This window comes from Lissotriton vulgaris, chromosome 5, assembly GCF_964263255.1.
Source record: "Lissotriton vulgaris chromosome 5, aLisVul1.2, whole genome shotgun sequence".
In the NCBI taxonomy this organism is placed as follows: domain Eukaryota; kingdom Metazoa; phylum Chordata; class Amphibia; order Caudata; family Salamandridae; genus Lissotriton; species Lissotriton vulgaris.
The window spans coordinates 1,275,538,806-1,275,557,972 of record NC_141693.1 but is presented as its reverse complement, the minus strand read 5'-3'; the positions used below and the strand labels follow the sequence as shown (position 1 = coordinate 1,275,557,972).

The 19,167-nt window shown below is 42.1% G+C and overlaps 1 protein-coding gene across 1 annotated transcript in view; it reads left to right on the top strand.

Moving 5' to 3' along the window:
* ARL8A (ARF like GTPase 8A) overlaps nt 1-19,167 on the top strand; it is a 213,574-nt gene that overhangs the window by 89,600 nt on the left and 104,807 nt on the right. The window contains exon 2 of the mRNA XM_086923124.1: nt 1,940-2,020. Coding sequence (XP_086779250.1) covers nt 1,940-2,020 — 81 coding nt within the window. The remainder of the gene's footprint in view (nt 1-1,939; nt 2,021-19,167) is intronic.

Sequence of the window (19,167 nt, the reverse complement as noted above, 5' to 3'; positions counted from 1 at the left end):
AGAGTAGTCTATCATATTGTAGGTCAAAAGCAGGCTGAAGAGTTTCACTGCCGGTACATTTTCCTTATCTAGGTTGACAAAGTCCTCATAAATTTCAGCCATTGTGATTACAGACCATCAGGTGCTTCTGATGATCACAAAGCTTGTTGTATAATCCTTCAGATACCTGAAGTTGTTTTGGTTACGTCTATCTCAAGGATCTTGGTAATGCATGTACATTTTTAGTTCTTAATTAGCAAGTTAGTTGAAGTAAGCTATGTTACTTACAAGTGGTCTTATTGTATCAAATGTTTAATTGGTACATGATTTGATCCCTATAGCCCTAACTCGTTCATCTAATTTGAGAAATTCTATTGGCCCAGATACTGGTCATTGATTACATTTCATGATCCTAGATATCAGTGTGGTGGCACTGGGAATCAGAAGTGAAAGAGGCTCACTACACCCCCAGTTTTGACTTTCTTTCAGTTCCTTTGTCAAGGGGCATTTACCTGCTTACTTCTGTTCATGTAGAAACATTGCTATGCCACGGTCAGATGTGACACTGATATTAGCTGCTGCCTTTATGAAACTATCAAGATTTGGATGCAGGAAAATGGATGATGAGAATATTTGCGAGTTGGGCTGCACCACACAGAGTTAGGCAGAATGGCTCTGGATTTTGGGCTACGACTTTCTGGATTTTCATGGGTTTCAAGTTGCAGATGATGGAAGTTGTTTGTGGTGCTGTTGTGAGTCATAGAAAGGAAAACTTTCCGGTCATTTTTAGCTCCAGTAGTTTCTGGGAGCTGTTCAACATTTTTTACTTGTTTGCCGACTCGTGTAGCACAGTATTTTATTGTATCTCTTCTCTGCCATAATGTTGTATTGCTTTAAAGTGTGTCCTTATGCGAGATGGCTGTTCTCCAGTGCCCCACCACACGGTTGAGACTTCATTATTCACTGGTTGTATTTTTTGGTAACATTTAAGTGCATAATACTAAGTAATTGCTGTTAAGTAATTGCTTTTTGTGCTGCTGCACTGAGAGTGGCTGTGGCTGCATGCAGCTTGCAGGTACAAGGAAGTGGGGCGTCCTTTAGGGACTGACTTAGCAGTGCAAGATTCAATTAAAAGAATTTAAGGAATCATTATTTTATTTTTTAGCATGTTGTTACTGCAGGTTTGTTACAGGAGAGGTGTGAGGACTACAAAGGGTAATTTTCATAAGTGAGACACTTTTACTTATCCCTGGCTCACAGGCACTGCACGTTTTTCAATGTAAACTTTGTTTTTTCTTACTCTTGTCCTCCTTTGATTATTTTCTTTAAGAGTTCAATTTCATATTGTGCATCATACACCCTGTATCTCATAGCATTTCTGGATTAAAACATGCAAACATTTTCTGAACGGCGTCCAGGCTGTCTTTAACATTTAATATGTCTGACTTTAAGAACTCCACAAAATACTCCATATTTTTATTCACTATCACTTACCCTCCATGTGTCTGCTTACCATGGATAAAGAGAGGAAAGTTAAAAGTAATTGTTTGAATACTTGAATTACTCAGTCACTGTTAAGTATTAAGGCTGCATCCTCATCCATTCCTGTAAAAACAATGAAAACCGTAAGGATCATACTGCTTTGCCTCAAGCCCTAGACACTTTTGGGTCAGGGGATGGATATCCTTAGATTCCTCTTCGGTTATGAGGGCTGTAAAACTGCCTTATACTGGTAATTGCCATCTCTGTGTCATATACACAAGGCTCACCCTATCTTGTGCAATGTCCATGCAATAGAAGATTGCGAAATGGTGTTTGGGAGCACACATTTTGCAGACAATGAGTGGTGCATGTCAAACATTGTTCCAATATTTGTACTTAACTTTTACTGAACTGGGTGCTTACAAATGATTCATAACATATGAGGATTGTGACTTATCGGGGGCCTTGTTTCTTTCAGTCTGGCCAGTTCAACGAAGACATGATCCCAACAGTAGGATTCAACATGCGGAAAATCACCAAAGGCAATGTGACCATAAAGGTAAGTCTCACTGGTTCCTTCATTCATCAATGCTGAGATCTATGCTGTTTGGGAAGGGTTTGCAGCAAGTGTGTATAGGTTTTTTAATATATTCTCTTATTTGAGATTATAAGAAGATTCGATTAGACGAGAAATGGTGGTGATTGTCTATCTAAATTGTCACTGGAAAGGTTTAAGCTAGTTTGGGAGATTTACTGCATTGAAGACGCTGCATCAAAATAGTGTATATCCCTCGATTAGCTCACAGGGTACATTTTCCATCTCATAAAAAAGGTATGTAAGCTCAGTTGTCATGGTGTTTGGAAATAATGTAATTCCAATATTTAAGAAAAGGATATTTAAAGGACAGTAAATGAATCCTAGTCATTCCCATGCTGGATTTGCACTAAGAATCACCAAGTTCTGTATTGAAACAACAAACATCACTTCATTAAAATAATAGAGGGTGTGTAAAAAATGATCTTGTCTCAAATAATTTTAAAGGCAAACTTAAAATCAAGATGAGATTTCCATTTACTGTAACTAGTGAGCCAGGGTCCCCCTAACCACAGGTAATTTATGGTGAAGTGTGCCCGTGATGGGTGTTTAGAGACTTTATTTGTGTATTGTCTATTTGTACTAAATGAGGGTACAGGGAATTTCTCATGTGTTGAACAATAACCCTGGAATATGCTCCAGTAGAGAGTGCTGAACAACATCAGCGCTCCTTGGACGTAAGGAGCCTCGCCCGCAGAGATATTGGCAGCGGGAAGTCCAGCATACACAGAACTTTATTATTATTTGAGGGGCAGGAGTGAAGCCACTTGGCGAGTGAACTTCGAAGTCTAGTGATGGCATGATTTCGGGACTACATTATCCAGCATGCCATGAGCGCCCACTGGGGCGGGACTTTGTATTGTAATAAATGGCAGTTCTTCATTCCGCTTCCTGCCTTTTATTGCCAGTGAACAAGAGCGTCAATAGCTCGAAACGCGTATGGCTGAAGAAAACTTGTGCTGCTTGGAAAACCACACTGCCGCCTGTGGAGTGGTGTGTGTCCTTACGTGTGTAGCTCCTCACTTGGGCAACCTGGTGTTTTTTTGTATAGCGGCTAGTCCGGCCGCGAGGAGCTCCGACGCCGGATGGCGGACCCGAAGTGCTGAACAACATCAGCGCTCCTTGGACGTAAGGAGCCTCGCCCGCAGAGATATTGGCAGCGGGAAGTCCAGCATACACAGAACTTTATTATTATTTGAGGGGCAGGAGTGAAGCCACTTGGCGAGTGAACTTCGAAGTCTAGTGATGGCATGATTTCGGGACTACATTATCCAGCATGCCATGAGCGCCCACTGGGGCGGGACTTTGTATTGTAATAAATGGCAGTTCTTCATTCCTCTTCCTGCCTTTCATTGCCAGTGAACAAGAGCGTCAATAGCTCGAAACGTGTATGGCTGAAGAAAACTTGTGCTGCTTGGAAAACCACACTGCCGCCTGTGGAGTGGTGTGTGTCCTTGCGTGTGTAGCTCCTCACTTGGGCAACCTTGTGTTTATATATATATATATATATATATATATATATATATATATATATATATATATATATATATATATATATATATATATATATATTTATATATCTATATATATATATATATATATATATATATATATATATATATATATATTTATATATCTATATATATATATATATATATATATATATATATATATATATATATATATATATATATATATATATATATATATACACAATGATGTATTGCTTTCTGTAGCTAATATTTCAAAGACTAACACAAAGCACCTATGACAACTGCAAGTTAAAGCAATCACAATGTCAAATATGATACATGTAAATCCATCACAGGTACTGCATAATTAGGTCAACCTTAATAACTCTTTAGTTTTTTCTATACTAGCATTGATGTCTGTGTGTTTCTGCACCATGCTCCATCAGAGGTAAAATCTGCAGCGTACCCAAAACGTAAATATACAAGGAAAACTTGAGCAATGATTGCCTGCTATATTTTTCTTAATGCCGTCACTGACACAGTCTTGATTTCCATGCTTTTGTTTATTAAGCTTAAGACTAATAAAAGTAAAATGTTGTTTATTTGGAATACATGATTAAAATCAATTCTGTCCTCGCCACATAAATACATCTATAACATCTTCGAACAAACAAGATCACGCCGGGAACATACAATCCGTCTTGATATATTTTTGTGATATTCCAGGTGCACACTCTTTTTGTGACATTTGAGTATTCTACTTTTTTCGATTATTTGGCATGCAGAGGGAAATCCCCACTAGTTGTGGGAATCATAAAATTCCCTTCCATTGATTCTGCTGCCCACTGCCTTCACATGCACTACTTAAGTTTCCCTTTGTAGGGTTACTATTGAGTGTTTCGGTGTAAAAATGAATATAGTCCACTCCATGGTTGCTATGTGACATTTTTATATTGATTGTCAGAGTCAGTTAAAAAAAAAGTTTATAAATAAAAATATATTTGAACATTTTTATCTGAAAAGTTATCACTGGTTCATTAGTGTTCATTACATCCTTGGCCCATTGTCAATCGTCAGGTGCAAAGTAAATGTTTGTCTTCATGGGAATTCCTGATAGCATTGCAGAAAAATAAACGTAATCAAAACAAAATCTTAAAAAAGGGAACCATAAAGGCTGTTATATAAAGGCTGTAAACATGACTATTAATAACAAACTATGCAGACGTGACATTGAGATCAAATGGTAGATGCCAATCAGTATTCTAAATAGTTTATAATGGTTAATGTGGAGCAAAAAATATTTTGATATTATAGGTATAATGAAAACTACAATGTGATTTTAAATTAATGGTGTAATCCTTATGTTGCTAACAAAGGGCCTGATTCACAAAGGAAATCTGAGACAAAAGAATGTATGATGTTACTACGCATACATTCTCAACGCATGACTTTACAACGCGGCCATTACAACGACCGCATTGTTACCATGCAAGCCATTACATCGCTTGCTCTAGGGGGCACGCTGGATTTAGGAATAGTATAAATTACTATTCCAACTTCAGTTTGTGCAACAGCAGGGTAGGTGTTGGATTTAAAATCCCACTCATTACCTGGTGTTGCACGCCCCCTAGAGCAAGTCGTTGTAACGACTTGCGATGTAATGGCTTTCGTGGTAACAACGCAGTCGTTGTAACGACCGCGTTGTAAAGCCATGTGTTCTGGGAACAGCGTTCTAAACACCGTTTTCCAAGACAAAAGTCTAACTATACAACTTTTGGTATGCACAGAGGTCATTTACATATCGTATCTTTACGTCCGTAGGCGGCTAGATTCTCCGCCCCGGGCCATAATCCCGCACCTGGGCCATAATCCCGCACCTGGGCCGGAATCTCCATCTTGGGCTGGATGAAGTGTAATCAATGAGCCGGAACGCAATTCTTACAAAACGGAACATTAGGAATGTAAGATAAATGGTACAGGAGGTCATGAAAATGAGTTTGGGAAGGGAAAAGGGTGTGGCCATACACTACATCACATCCCAGAAAAGTTTGCTCTCTTGCATCATGGTACATGCAGTCCACAATTTGCGCTCCCCTTAGTGTTGACTGTAGTGTTACTCCCTTGTGTAACATCTGGCCCGGGTGTGGAGATTCCAGCATCGGTGTGGAGATTCCGGCTCAGGTGCGGAGATTAAGGCCTGGGCGGTCGTAAAGATACGACTCGTAAATCACCTCTGTGAATACCAAAAGTCATAAAGTTAGGCTTTTGTTTCAGATTGCCTTTGTGAATCGGGCCCTGAGTGTATATTTACAAACATTGCTTCTCAACTGAAGATCTTGGGTGATTAATTTTATAGGCAAAAAAGGGAGCTAAATTAAGGCTCCCACATATTTAAGTCTCTTTTACCTCTGAGTCCTTCTAGTCCTGAATGACGTTTGGTAGAGTGGACCTTTTATTCAAGAACTGTTGGTTTCCCTCAAAAGAGAAATGCTGTGGCTGTGGAAAGGCGTTGTTGGTTTCCCTGAAACCCCAGGTTACTTGTATGTATGTATGTATCTGATATGTATGTAGCTGAAATGCAGCAGAAGGTGGCAGAGAGCCTTAAGTCAATTGGTAGTGCCACTTATTGCTATTACAGATGTTCCATCACATTACAAATGTTACCAGTGATAGTCTAATGTTGAAACAAGAATTCAATAAGAAACCCTCCTATTTCACTTGTAAGTGCAGCAGACATTTGCTTTGCTTATCAAAGGATAGAGTAATTCAGGAATTAATAAGAAAGTTCATGGGATATGAGGACACAAAAAGAGAAAGTTCACAAGAAAGTTACGTTTAGCATATTCATGTCTACCAGGCTAGTGGTTAAATGATAGTCAGCACTACATTAGAATGACTAGCTCAAACCTCCTCTGTATTCTTTATTTTGGGTTCCTATTGACAAAAACCAATGGCTTAGTAGATGGATGGGTATAAAGAATTCATAATGGTGAGTGGTTTCATTTTGGAAATTCGACCAAGGCAATGACAATAGAAATAATAATAAAAATTGTATTTGTGGGGTTTCCAGAAGGTGTTGTAAAGTGCTATATGACTTCAACTGGATTTTAAGATGTCTCAAAGTGTAAATGATAACTTCATTAGTGATTTTCACTTCGATTATGTTTGGTTCGTACCTCATGGATTGCATACTTGATTCAACAGTTATTATGGATTACATATTGTAACTGTCGAAATTTATCATTATTCAGGTTTATTTTGGGATTACCCCATGAAACATGCAAAAACACCAGGTGAATTGTTTCCATAGTGATAAATACATGCAAATACAGTGACAAAATGAACATACAATTTGTACATGCACTATGCACATATATGTTTGCAATATGCATCATTTAAAATACCAATAAAAAAGTCATAAAGAGATTTATGGCTTCATCAACTAAAAACATCTCTTAGTATCACACTTTAATCAGTATGCTATGGTGTTTACATTATGAATCATTTATTTGCAATACTATATCCTTCATCTTGTTTCTGAAGGATTGACCTAAGACTCCAAGCAGGGAACAAGAATTTTGTCAGGCCAAAAACAACTTCACTGGTGTCTGACTTGAGCATCTTCAATGCTATGCAATATTGCCTAACTCCCAATAATCTACAGCCTGGGTGAATCAATTTTTTCTTGATTTTCTCATATGCTTTTCAGAAAAAAGTAGGTGTTCCACCATGGTATACTACAATTTTCATAAAGGGTTCTCAGCTCTACAACTGCATATTTATAGAAGGTGAGTTCACTAGAATACCAGAGTCTTAACCAATAAAGTAAATGTCTGAGGTTAGCTAAATGGGCTATCTTTCTGACCCCTAGAAGAAGAAACAAAAAGAGCAAAGGAGTGTTCTGTGGCAACCCGATCAACAAACTTTTTCTCTGTTCTAGTTAGAGTATCCCTTTTGCAATTCCTCCAAATATCTGCTCCCATAGAGCGCCACCCCCTGAAACTTTGCACTGTAAATTTGTAAGGCTGCTGACACTGGCCTGAAAGTTGTCAATCTGCGTCAGGACAGCCGCTGCTCTATGTTGCACTATCAAGGAACTCTTCATAATTTGCCGGAACCAGAAGCGTGTGCTGGCTAATTTAACCACCAGGTAATTAAAAATGTTAACTCTCTCAAGAGACGTTACCCTCAGTGTCACACCCCTTTAAATGGTCTAGGGCAGTGTTTCCCAAACTGGGGTCCGCGGACCCCCAGGGGTCCGTGACACATGCCCTGGGGGTCCGTAGGCAACAGTTTTAAAAGCACAGAAAAGTTTCTAGTATAATTAGCAGCTTTCCAGCAACAATAAAAGTGTCAAGATCATGCCAGTGATTAATGTACCTGCTGGAGCGTGAGGAGAATTTTGTTTAGTGGCAGCTTTGACTTAACTAATGTAGCACAGAGGGTTAATGTGCCTACTGCAAAGAACGTGTAACATGCATTTTAAAACGCAGTATTTTATATGCATAGGTTCGTGGTTACTGCTTTTGTCACAAAGATTCTTTCGATACTGTTCACTTCACAAGTGTCAATTGTAATGTAGCAGAGGGATCTATAAACTATCATCAAAGAGCTGCTTGCAAACTGCATGGTACCAGTTAGTAACTTATGTTTTCCCCAGTTATTCATTATCCTGATGCTGCTAAAAAGGTTTATTTGGGTGGAAATACATTTTTAATGTTAAAGTAAGTGCTAGCCACCGTGTTATGTTCTGAATCCTGTGTTTGTGCTTTTCCAGACCAAGCACTCTTTAAACATTTTAAAAAAACACTCTGATTTACATGTATGATTCAATGTCTCTATATGTGTGTGATGTAAAGTGCTCTCGCATCCTACAATGGTATGAGAGATGCTATAAAACAAATGAAATGCATGTGACAGAGGGGCTATTTCTTCAATATAAAATACTAAGGGCCAGATGTATGATCCGTTTTTATATGTGCGAACAGGTTCGCGAACCCGTTTGCGCATGCAAAAACCTATTGGGCCATGTGCATTGCCTATTTCGCGGGTCGCAATTTGTTTGCGACTCGCTAAAAACGTTTTGCAACTTGCTATTTGGAAGGGGCATTTCCTTCTAAATAGCAAGTCTCAAAACCATGTACAAATGTTTTGTGGTCGCAAAACATTCGCAATTACCACCTACTTCAAGTAGATGGTAATGCATTTGCAAATGGGAAGGGGTCCTCAGGGGACCCCTTCCCCTTTGCAAATACATGCAAAATTATTTTTTAAGGGCAGGCAGTGGTCCCAGGGACCTCTGACTGCCCTTAGAAAATGAAACAAAAATGTTTAATTTCCTTTTTCTTTAAATGCATGGTAAATGGACTACATTTTCTTTTTAAAACTGCTTTATTCAAAAGCTGTCCCAGACATGGTGGCCTGCAGAGCCCAGCAGGCCACCATGATTCACCCTCCCGATGCCCTCACTCAGTGCGCTTTCTATACTAAAACACTGGTATAAGCCTGCCACACACCCAAGGTGTACCGGAACACCTCTGTAATTGGGATCAATGACTTGTGCCGTTTTATTACCTGTTCACCTGACTGTATATTGATATGTTTTATGTATTTTATTATTATCCTTTCATGTTAGTGACTACTACATTGCTCCCATTACCTCTGTTCATTCCTACTGCCCCTACCCTGTCATTGTGAAGCGCTCTGATATCTGTAAGGATCTTGTTCGCGCTATATAAAACTTTGAATAAATAAATAAATAAATAAATAAATAAATACCTTGGAGGGCTGGCATTCCCAATGGGCTCGCAAATTGCGAGAGGCTCATTAATATTAATGAACCTCACAATTTGCGACCCCATTGGGAATCCCAAACAGTGTTAAACACACTGTTGTACATTTCATTTAGCGACTCACAATTTGCCACTTGCCATGTGTTGCCAATTGCGAGGCGCTAAATGAAGTGGTCGTACATCTGGCCCCAAAATCCTTAGTACTTTGACTATTTGTTTTGTATGCACCCGTGTGTATTTTCTCCGAATTACTGTTTTAATATTTGAAATTCAACCCATACAAATTGCTTGGGGGTCCATGGCTCCAGTGGTGACTCAATGGGGGTCCTCAGGAGTCAAAAGTTTGGGAACCACTGGTCTAGGGGATTTAAAAACCATACACTTTGTATTGATTCATAACTTTTGTTGCTCACAGAACCCTAAGAACCATTAACCCCTTACGTGCTTCGAACGTCCAACGGTCGTCGCGTGCACTACCTCGCTGGTGCTGCGCACGACCGTTGGACGTCCGAATCCCGTTAGCGCGATCGAACGTCCGCACTGGGGCGGAATGTTCGACGCGCTAAACGGGTTAAGGAAGGTCTGTAAGCCCGTAGGTATCTTGGTGATCAGGATGCTATCGTCAGCCAATAGTAATGATGCTATTTTAACTTCTAGGACATTTTGGGAATCATTGTTATGTGGTATACCAATTTGTTTGAAAATTTACCACATCTTTGCTTTGGGAACGAGGACAAATGATTCGCTTGGATCTACAAAAGACAGTTTCAGATGTTCATTTTTCATCTTCACACATATCCAATATAATAATACAAGACGGAAGACTTAGGGCCTGATTTAGATCTTGGTGGGTGAGTTATTCCGTCACAAAGGTGGCGGATATCCCGTCCTCCGAAATATAAATCCCATTATATCCTATGGGATTTTTATTTTGGCAGACGGCATATCTGTCACCGTTGTGACGGAGAAACCCATACGCCCAGATATAAATCAGACCCCTTGCCTATTGTGCTAACCCTACTTATGAATCTTTCCTGGAAATTGGATAGAATGAATGACTCCTCCATCAATTCCTGGAGACGATCCAAAATGTGTCTGCTGAATTTTTTTAAAGCTTATTTATCAAACTAATAGGCCTGTACTTCCTTGGCATGCCCTTGCTCCCTTTGTTTGTAAATGGGCCCTATTTCTTCCCCTTTCCAGGAGTCTACTCCACTCGGAAGGGCATTTTATAACCTATTTATACATGGTGTTCATATCTGGATGCTCCGATATGTAAACATCTCCCGGTATCTTATCAGGTCCCAGGTGCTTTCCTATGTCAGGTTTATAAAATCAAGCACTTTGCAGATGTCATTCAGACTGTTGGATATCAGTCATTCGGTTTTTGTAACACAAGCCACAACCCGTTTTCAATAATTACTTTTTGGGGTCTCCATTATGTTTATTTTATATAAATTCTATAACTAGGTATCGCACTTTGTTAATGTTTAATATGGTTTCCGTGAGATGGGCTGATGTGGACGACTTGGAATTCTCTGTTCTGAATTTGCTTTATGCCTTATGCATGTTTTGATCTTTCGTTCTGCCTTTCCTATGTACTAGTCCACATTTAATGGGTATAAACAGGGGCTGTGTAGATGTTGCTTCATGAAGCAATTTCATCGTTTTCCTAATGTTTAATGGGGTACAATATAACCTGGCATAATGGTGTTATTATTTCCAGAGGTATGGCAAGGGAAAGTGCCTTCTTGGGTTCCTTCTGTGTTTGTTTATTGGTTTCAGGAGTTGTAAAGGCCAATTCCAGAGCCGGACTCAGCCAAAAGCAACCCTGACAAAAATGTTCAAACCATCCCGCCTCTTTTCCTCACCTAGCTATCTCTCTTTCCATCAGTCCATGTCTTCTCTCCTCTTCCCACTCTCCGACTGCTCTCCACATCCCTGCCGAGTATCACGCATCAGAGGTCAGATTAACGCATGTTAGTTCCGGTGGATGGATTACAGCACTAAAATGCTTTAGACACACATTATAGCCCTAAAACCCCCCATAAGGTGCTAACGAGGCTGCATATCAAAAGCAGATAGAGCACTTTAGAGTGGTTTCATGGAAGTGCCTGTAGTGCAGCTACAACCTGCCAAGAACAAATCAATTGTCTTATTGATACACTATGAACTGGGCGGTGGGGAGCATGAGCACTTCCAAAGAAGCCCTCACTGTCTCATTCTTCCTGGTCTTACATGGTGCTGAAGTGATAAATAACTACAGTTGCCCGAATATGGAGGAGGACAGTGCGGCCACACGTGGGTGAATCCGGCGATGCTTTGACTTTTGTTATTTAATTTCAAGCAAGGCACTCTGGGGCAGATTTACAAGCCGCTTGCCCCACTTTAGCGTCACTTTTAAAATGGGAAAAGTGACGCAAAAGTGGCGCAAGGGGCTTGTAAATCTGCCCCTCAGTCTACACCACGCACGCAGCAGATCGGCTCAGAACAGCAGCGGTTGCTTTGTGTTTTTTGCAGTTGCCTACCCCAGCTCGAACCTGAGTTCTCTGCCTCTCCTCTGTGCTGGTAGGAGGTTTCTTATCCTTACTGGCTCGAGTTTCATCTCTCCTGACCAGCCAGCCACATCCGTAAGCTGCTCAAACATCATTTCATCGCCAAATGAATCACCAAAGGACAGTTATATTCATTTTGCAGCTATCAGGTGTGTAGGGGAAAGCACAGGGCTATGTCATTCAACCTGTGGATGTCCGCCACCTCTGGCATAACAATACCATGGGACCTGCAGGCTGCAGCTCTTCCACCTCTGAGAGTGACATACCTGGGTGACGGGACGACATTATCCCTCTGTCCATGGCTGACCTTCTACCAGATTTCTGACACATCAGCAAGTGCACCAGTAGAGCCCGCCTATTGGTTTTCCAGCTGCCCATGTTGGTACAGGTGAGGCTTTCCTGGCACTAGTAAAAATAATGCTATATCCTGTGAATCCCGTATAAATCTCCCTGGGCAGAAAAAAACTTATATCTAGAGTGAGTCTGTTATGAAGCGCTCAGATGCCCCTGTGCAAAGTTCGCGCCATATAAAACTGCCAACAATAAAATACAGATCTGCTTGTCACTCTCTCTCCAATCTCATCGTAAAGCAATTAAGTATAAAACATTAACCTTTGATGTGGGAAAAAAACACCCTCTAATGGCTGAATTGCACAGTGACCGAATTGTATGATACTAGACAAATACCGAGCCTCCTGGCCACCATCATGATTCATGTGAGACACCTCCTTCAAATATGTGAGCCTCAGATGTGCCCCATATGAAAACAGCTCCAGTGTTCGATGTAAAAGGCTACAGTGCTGCTCCAGGCTTTCCTTCTAAGGATTGAAGCCCCATACGGGGCACACAACAACAGACTTTCTTCTTAGTCCACTAGCATTTTCATCAGGGTGAGGCAGTAATATTTCTCCAGTTCATTTTTAAAACCTCTTATAGATAATAATTTGATGTACTAGGGTGAAACCGTTATGTGTGTTAAAAAATACACTATTTTAGATTTTGATGAGAGTGTATCATATTCTAACACGATGTTTGTTACATAATTTACTAGCCAAATATTTTCAAGGCTCGACTCAAGCATGGCCTCTTAGAGCCATAACCGACCAGCTCATATCGCTGTTAATGTGTTGGCTCACCCACCTCTAATTAATTATTATTAGTGAAACTAGTGAACAACTCCCTACCTGCCCTTGGCCACTTGTGTTAGGGTGTGCTGTCCCATTACAGATACAGCTGCTGACCAGCCCCCTTTGCTCTGTCGATGGAACCTGAGGCCGAAAGAGACACAGAGCGCAGTTTGACTTACTACCAGCAGCACGACACCCCAGCAGCTAAGGGTCCAGCAGAGCTGCCCTTATGGTGGAGCAGTCTTGTGAGACAGCACTGTGGTCAGACCATAAGTTAAGTCCAAGAGCAGGCTTCTTCTCTGGCAAGCATCAGGTTCAGCCTGCGTGCAATCAGCACAATACGATGCACCCCAGTCTGTATGTTGCCTGGTAAGTGGCTAATAGTGGGAAACTGCAGAGGAAAATGGTGTAAATGAGAGAACATGAGTGGTTAAATTACACCAAATACTCCCACTGCTTCAATAGGCAAAGAATGGCTTAGTTCAGTCTAATACTTTCAGAATTGAAACGTTCCATTCAAATTATTAACAAAATCATTGGTGTTACTCTCTGATCTGATTCTGCTAATAAGTATTGGTGACACCAATAGGTCTAGCTTGTTTTACGTAGATGATCTTAGCTGTGTTATATCTGGATATAGTGACTTACATCTCTCAGAGAGGCACTCAAATACAGATCATTACTTTTATTTCCTCACAAGAAAGTGTCACTCAAAGTGTCACACATTTGACAGTAGAATGTCACTCATGGACGCACTGAAACTACAGTAATGTCACACATAAACTATCTGAAAACTTGGCACTTGGGTGCTATTTCTCCATCCCTCTCTCCCACTCTCCTTTTCTCTTGATGCCCACTGTGCCTGCTGCAAATAACCTCGGGGAGCAGGGACAAGTGACAGATGTGTAAAGTAGTGGGCTCTAGGCCCACATACTTAGAAATAATGTACACTTGCACAGTAGTATGGTACTGGTATTATCCAAGGGAACGTGTGCCCATCCCCTTTTATTAGCCTGGTCACCTGACTGGTGACGCCAGTGATGGGTGGGTGTATACTGTATGTACAACATAATCCTGTGCACTGGAACATGTCCAGTAGGACACTACATCCCTCCCAAACTTTATTGAAAAAGACATGATAAGTTCAATCTGTGGGAAAGAATAAACAACAAAACAGAGCACTACGGATTGTCTACAGTCCATCTGCCGGGCAGTGTTGGGTCTCTTGACCAGATGCCAATGAGGTTTTAGTCCACTTCAGCGATGTCACCTGACCGGCCTGGTCTCACGGTATGGAGACTATTTACATAGTTCAGTTTGAGGGTGTATCAGAAGCGGTAGAGGAGTCCACTGCAGAGATCTTCTTGAAGGCGCTCAGGCTCCTTCAGATGGAAAACCTGCAAAGACTGAGGACGACATTGGTGAATGGGAGTCTTGCTTGAATGTAGACCAAAGGGGGGTTGGCAAGGTGCACAGCACAGTGGTCAGTGATTTCACAAACTTAAAGGTTTTAGCAGTTGAGTTTTGTAAAGGTAGGGTGCTCCAGCAGGTAACGTATCCATCCATATACTTTCTCAATTAATGATAAGAAATGTGCGCACATGCATTATGAACGCATCCCTGCCATTGGGCACTCCTTTTAGTTCTTCATAGAAGACTCACTTCAAATAAGGTTAATTATTATTTTAATGTTCAGATTAATTAATTGATACTTTACTTCGATATTTTCATTTTATATCAAGTGAAGCTTTCAGATAATCCTTATTTTCAATATACATATCATTTCATTCAACGTTGCTCCAATGCATTTCGGGCTCCATCGCCCTTTATCAAGGAGCTCTGCAAACAAAGAATACATAATACGTAGCCCATCATATCAATATACAAGACTGGTACAGTAAGGTAACATGCATTCAAATTCATGCTGGTGAGTGACTGTAAATCTATGTCGGCGGGTGACGGGTGTTAAGTGCACAAATGTTAGGAGCGGCTGTGATACAGTTACGGCTCTCTACGTAACCGTGTGAGAGCTCAAAAGATAAAATAATGACACTTACGTGGATAAGCGTTTGGGGAGCTAGGCTACAACTGCAAAACAAATAATAATATATAAACGCTTCAGTTAGTGGTGCCTCCACGGGCAAGGATACACGTTATTCAACTCACGTCATGCCGGCAGGTTTCGCGCCGACTTACTGAAATGGTTGCACGGTGACTGCAAGCGCCGGAATCCGGGCTCGTGTCGTAGATGTCCTCACAGGGGGTGTAAGCTAACCAGACGGGTGTTCGTCGGTATCCTCACAGGGAGTGAAAGCTAACCGGACGGGTGTTCTGACTTACTCTCGCGGAAGTGAGGGAAACGAGCCTTGATAGGTTCAAGGACTGCTCACGTGTTTATTAGTAATAAATGACGGACTATGTACAAAAGAACCGGGTTGAGTGATCGTGGCCATGTTGAGTGTGTACGGTGATGTGTACAATTCAATATACATTCATAGAAAAGGCATGGTTATTACAGTCATATATATGTAGTGATACCAGGCGGCACAAAATCGTTATGCAATAGGTTGTCACCAGGATGGTGATTACAAAAAACAACTAAATTCAGTTCGGTCGTTGAGCCCAAATGGCTTTAAAGTTTGAAGGCGGTATATCCAGGCTATTTCTCGCTGTAGTCGTACCTTGTTGTTGTCCTTGCCTTCCTTTTTGTCAATTACCTCCAGTACCAAAAATTTAAGTTGAGCAATACTGTGTTTTTGTTCCACAAAATGCATTGCAATGTTCGATTTTTCATTTTTAGCGCAGATGTTTGATTTATGTTCATTAAGGCACACTTTAATTTTCCTTTCCGTTTTCCCAATATAGATTTTCCCGCATGGGCACTTCAACATGTAAATTAGATTAGACGAATCGCAGGTTGCACTGACGTTTAGTTTGATAATATTGCCCTTCATAGGGTGGCATATGGAGTTGCCTTTAATCACGTTGTTGCAACTGTTGCAGTTAAAACATGGACGAGTTCCTTTAGCCTCTGTTCGGATCATGGGTTCTTTAGAGAGGATTTCCTTAAGGTTGTTATTTCTAGTATAAGCAAATATGGGTGGTGATTTGAACAAGTCCTTGAATTCTGGTTCAGATGCCAAGATTCGCCAGTGGTTCAATATTATTTTTTTATATGCAATTCTTAGTGTGGATTATTTGGAGACTAATACCATCCTGGTATCTTTAGGTTTCATAACCCTGGTTAATGCTTTGTCTCTTGGTATTTTGGATGCTCGTTCTTCGGCGTCTTTGATTATTTCCAACGGGTATCCTCTTTCCAGGAATCTGGAACCCATTTCTTTCATCCGTTTCTCGCACGCTGCCGTTTTTGATGCAATGCGTTTGACGATTTTGTGCCGCCTGGTATCACTACATATATATGACTGTAATAACCATGCCTGCTCTATGAATGTATATTGAATTGTACGCATCACCGTACACACTCAACATGGCCACGATCACTCAACCCGGTTCTTTTGTACATAGTCCATCATTTATTACTACTAAAAACGTGAGCGGTCCTTGAACCAATCAAGGCTCGTTTCCCTCACTTCCGCGAGAGTAAGTCAGAACACCCGTCCGGTTAGCTTTCCCTCCCTGTGAGGATACCGACTAACATCCATCCGGTTAGCTTACACCCCCTGTGAGGACATCTACGACACGAGCCCGGACTCCGGCGCTTGCAGTCACCGCGCAACCATTTCAGTAAGTCGGCGCGAAACCTGCCGGCATGACGTGAGTTGAATAACGTGTATCCTTGCCCGTGGAGGCACCACTAACTGAAGCGTTTATATATTATTATTTGTTTTGCAGTTGTAGCCTAGCTCCCCAAACGCTTATCCACGTAAGTGTCATTATTTTATCTTTTGAGCTCTCACACGGTTACGTAGAGAGCCGTCACTGTATCACAGCCGCTCCTAACACTTGTGCACTTAACACCCGTCACCCGCCGACATAGATATACAGTCACTCACCAGCATGAATTTGAATGCATGTTACCTTACTGTACCAGTCTTGTATATTGATATGATGGACTACATATTATGTATTCTTTGTTTGCAGAGCTCCTTGATAAAGGGCGATGGAGCCTGAAATGCATTGGAGCAACGTTGAATGAAATGATATGTATATTGAAAATAAGGATTATCTGAAAGCTTCACTTGATATGAAATGAAAATATCGAAGTAAAGTATCAATTAATTAATCTGAACAATAAAATAATAATTAACCTTATTTGACGTGAGTCTTCTATGAAGAACTAAAAGGAGTGCCCAATGGCAGGGATGCGTTCATAATGCATGTGCGCACCTTTCTTATCAGTCTTGCTTGAATGCCATGATGCTTCCAGGTGCCTGCTGGTGGAGCAGTTCCAGACTTCCCTCTCATGCCAGGACTTCTCTCTCATGCCAGGGCTCCCTTCTCACAGGAATCCTTTTGAGGCCCTTTTTGTTGGGCTGTCACAGGACTGTGTGGACTGTGTGGGGTCTCGTGGGCCACGCAAAGGCGTCGCTGAGGAGCTGCCAACAGGACCACAACCAAGTTGCTCTTGCAGCTGCAAAGAGTGGTTTTTCAGGGTATGTGTGCTCTGACCATCAGGACTCAGGTGCATGGGTCATCATCAGATAGTGTTTGAGTCTCTGTCCGTGACCTCAGTGCTTCCAGGTGTCTGTCGTAGAGCTGCTGCAGACATCTCTCTTGTAGGGATTCTCCTCTCACTGGAATTCCCTTGAGGCCCTAGTCCCTGGATTGCTATGGGACTGCATGGGCTGTGCTGACCTCCATTAAACTGCACAAACGGGTCACTGCAGAACTCCCAACAGGACCATGGGCAAGCCTCGTGCAACCCAAAGGGTGGATGGTCAAATGGTTGACTATGCTCTTTTCGGCAGGTCCCAGGTTCACAGGGGCATACAGAAGATTTATGGGTGGCCAGCCTCTCATGGCACCTGGAATTGTTGATCTCTGGATGTTTTCGGCATTAGGATCCACCAACTGTAGGTCGTTCTGGTGATGAACCTGGAAATGATGATGATTACCATCTTACACTTGGGCTATAGCTGTAGCTGTCGATGCCTTGCTTGGAACGAGGAAGACTGAACGAACTTCGTAGCCATTTGAAGTTATTCTTCAGTATATGCCACTGCTAGCCGGGATGTCATCTGTGCCAAGCAGCTGGTTACAGGTGACTGGACAGTCGCACTGTGGAGCATGGGGCCTGGAATCGGTTCATGCTTTTTGGTATCTCTAGTTACGTCTCTGTTCCGCGGTGGCTGGGTTGTGTTGACAGATGCACTCTCCGGTAGTGGCATGAGTCCTCAGTCTCATCGCTCTTCACCCTTTTCTCTTGTGGACCTCTGGTGGTTGTTCACTCTTTGGCATAGTGACACTCTCTTCTGCTATTTAACTCTTTCGCAATGAGTCTTTGTGCTCCACTCCCTGGATTGAGGGTCACCTTTCTTCCATCTCCCAGGGCGAAGTACTTTCACTTTGAGCGTGCGCCGTCACAGTGCTTGCTCCTGCGTCCATTCAGGCATGCTTGGCAGGGTTGGTCACTTCTTGTGACAACTATCAATGATGGACCAATGGTAGCCTTTTGGTGCTGGCGCAGCCTCTGTATGTATAGGCATTTATATAGCGCACTACATACCCGTAGGGTCCCAAGGCGCTTCGACCGCTGCGAAACCCTTCCTGGCTTCCCTGAGAGATGGTCCCTTAATGGGTATCTCCAGGGTGAGACCAGGCATCCCCGGCGGTCTGGTGGGGCCATTAGTGAAGATGAGGCAAGCTAATGCCCAGAGTTGCCGAGTGTGATCGCTGATCAGAGTGGGCACCGAGGCGAGAGAATTATCGAGTCCGCTGACCCTGGTCCAGAAACCTGCCGCGCCGGGAATCGAACCCTGGTCCCGGGCCGTCCTCTGCTCTCGGGTCTGCCGCCTCTAACCAGTGAGCCACACTACTTCACAGCATCAACACAGCTGCAGCGGCTGGAGAAGAGCGGTGTTTGCAGCACCACCTAGCGGTGAATCATCGCACCGCACCAAGCAGGTGACTGCAAAGGAGGGCAGCCCCGAAGGCGTTTTAAACACCTTTGAAGATAAAAGCCTGCCCCTCTAGAACTATGTT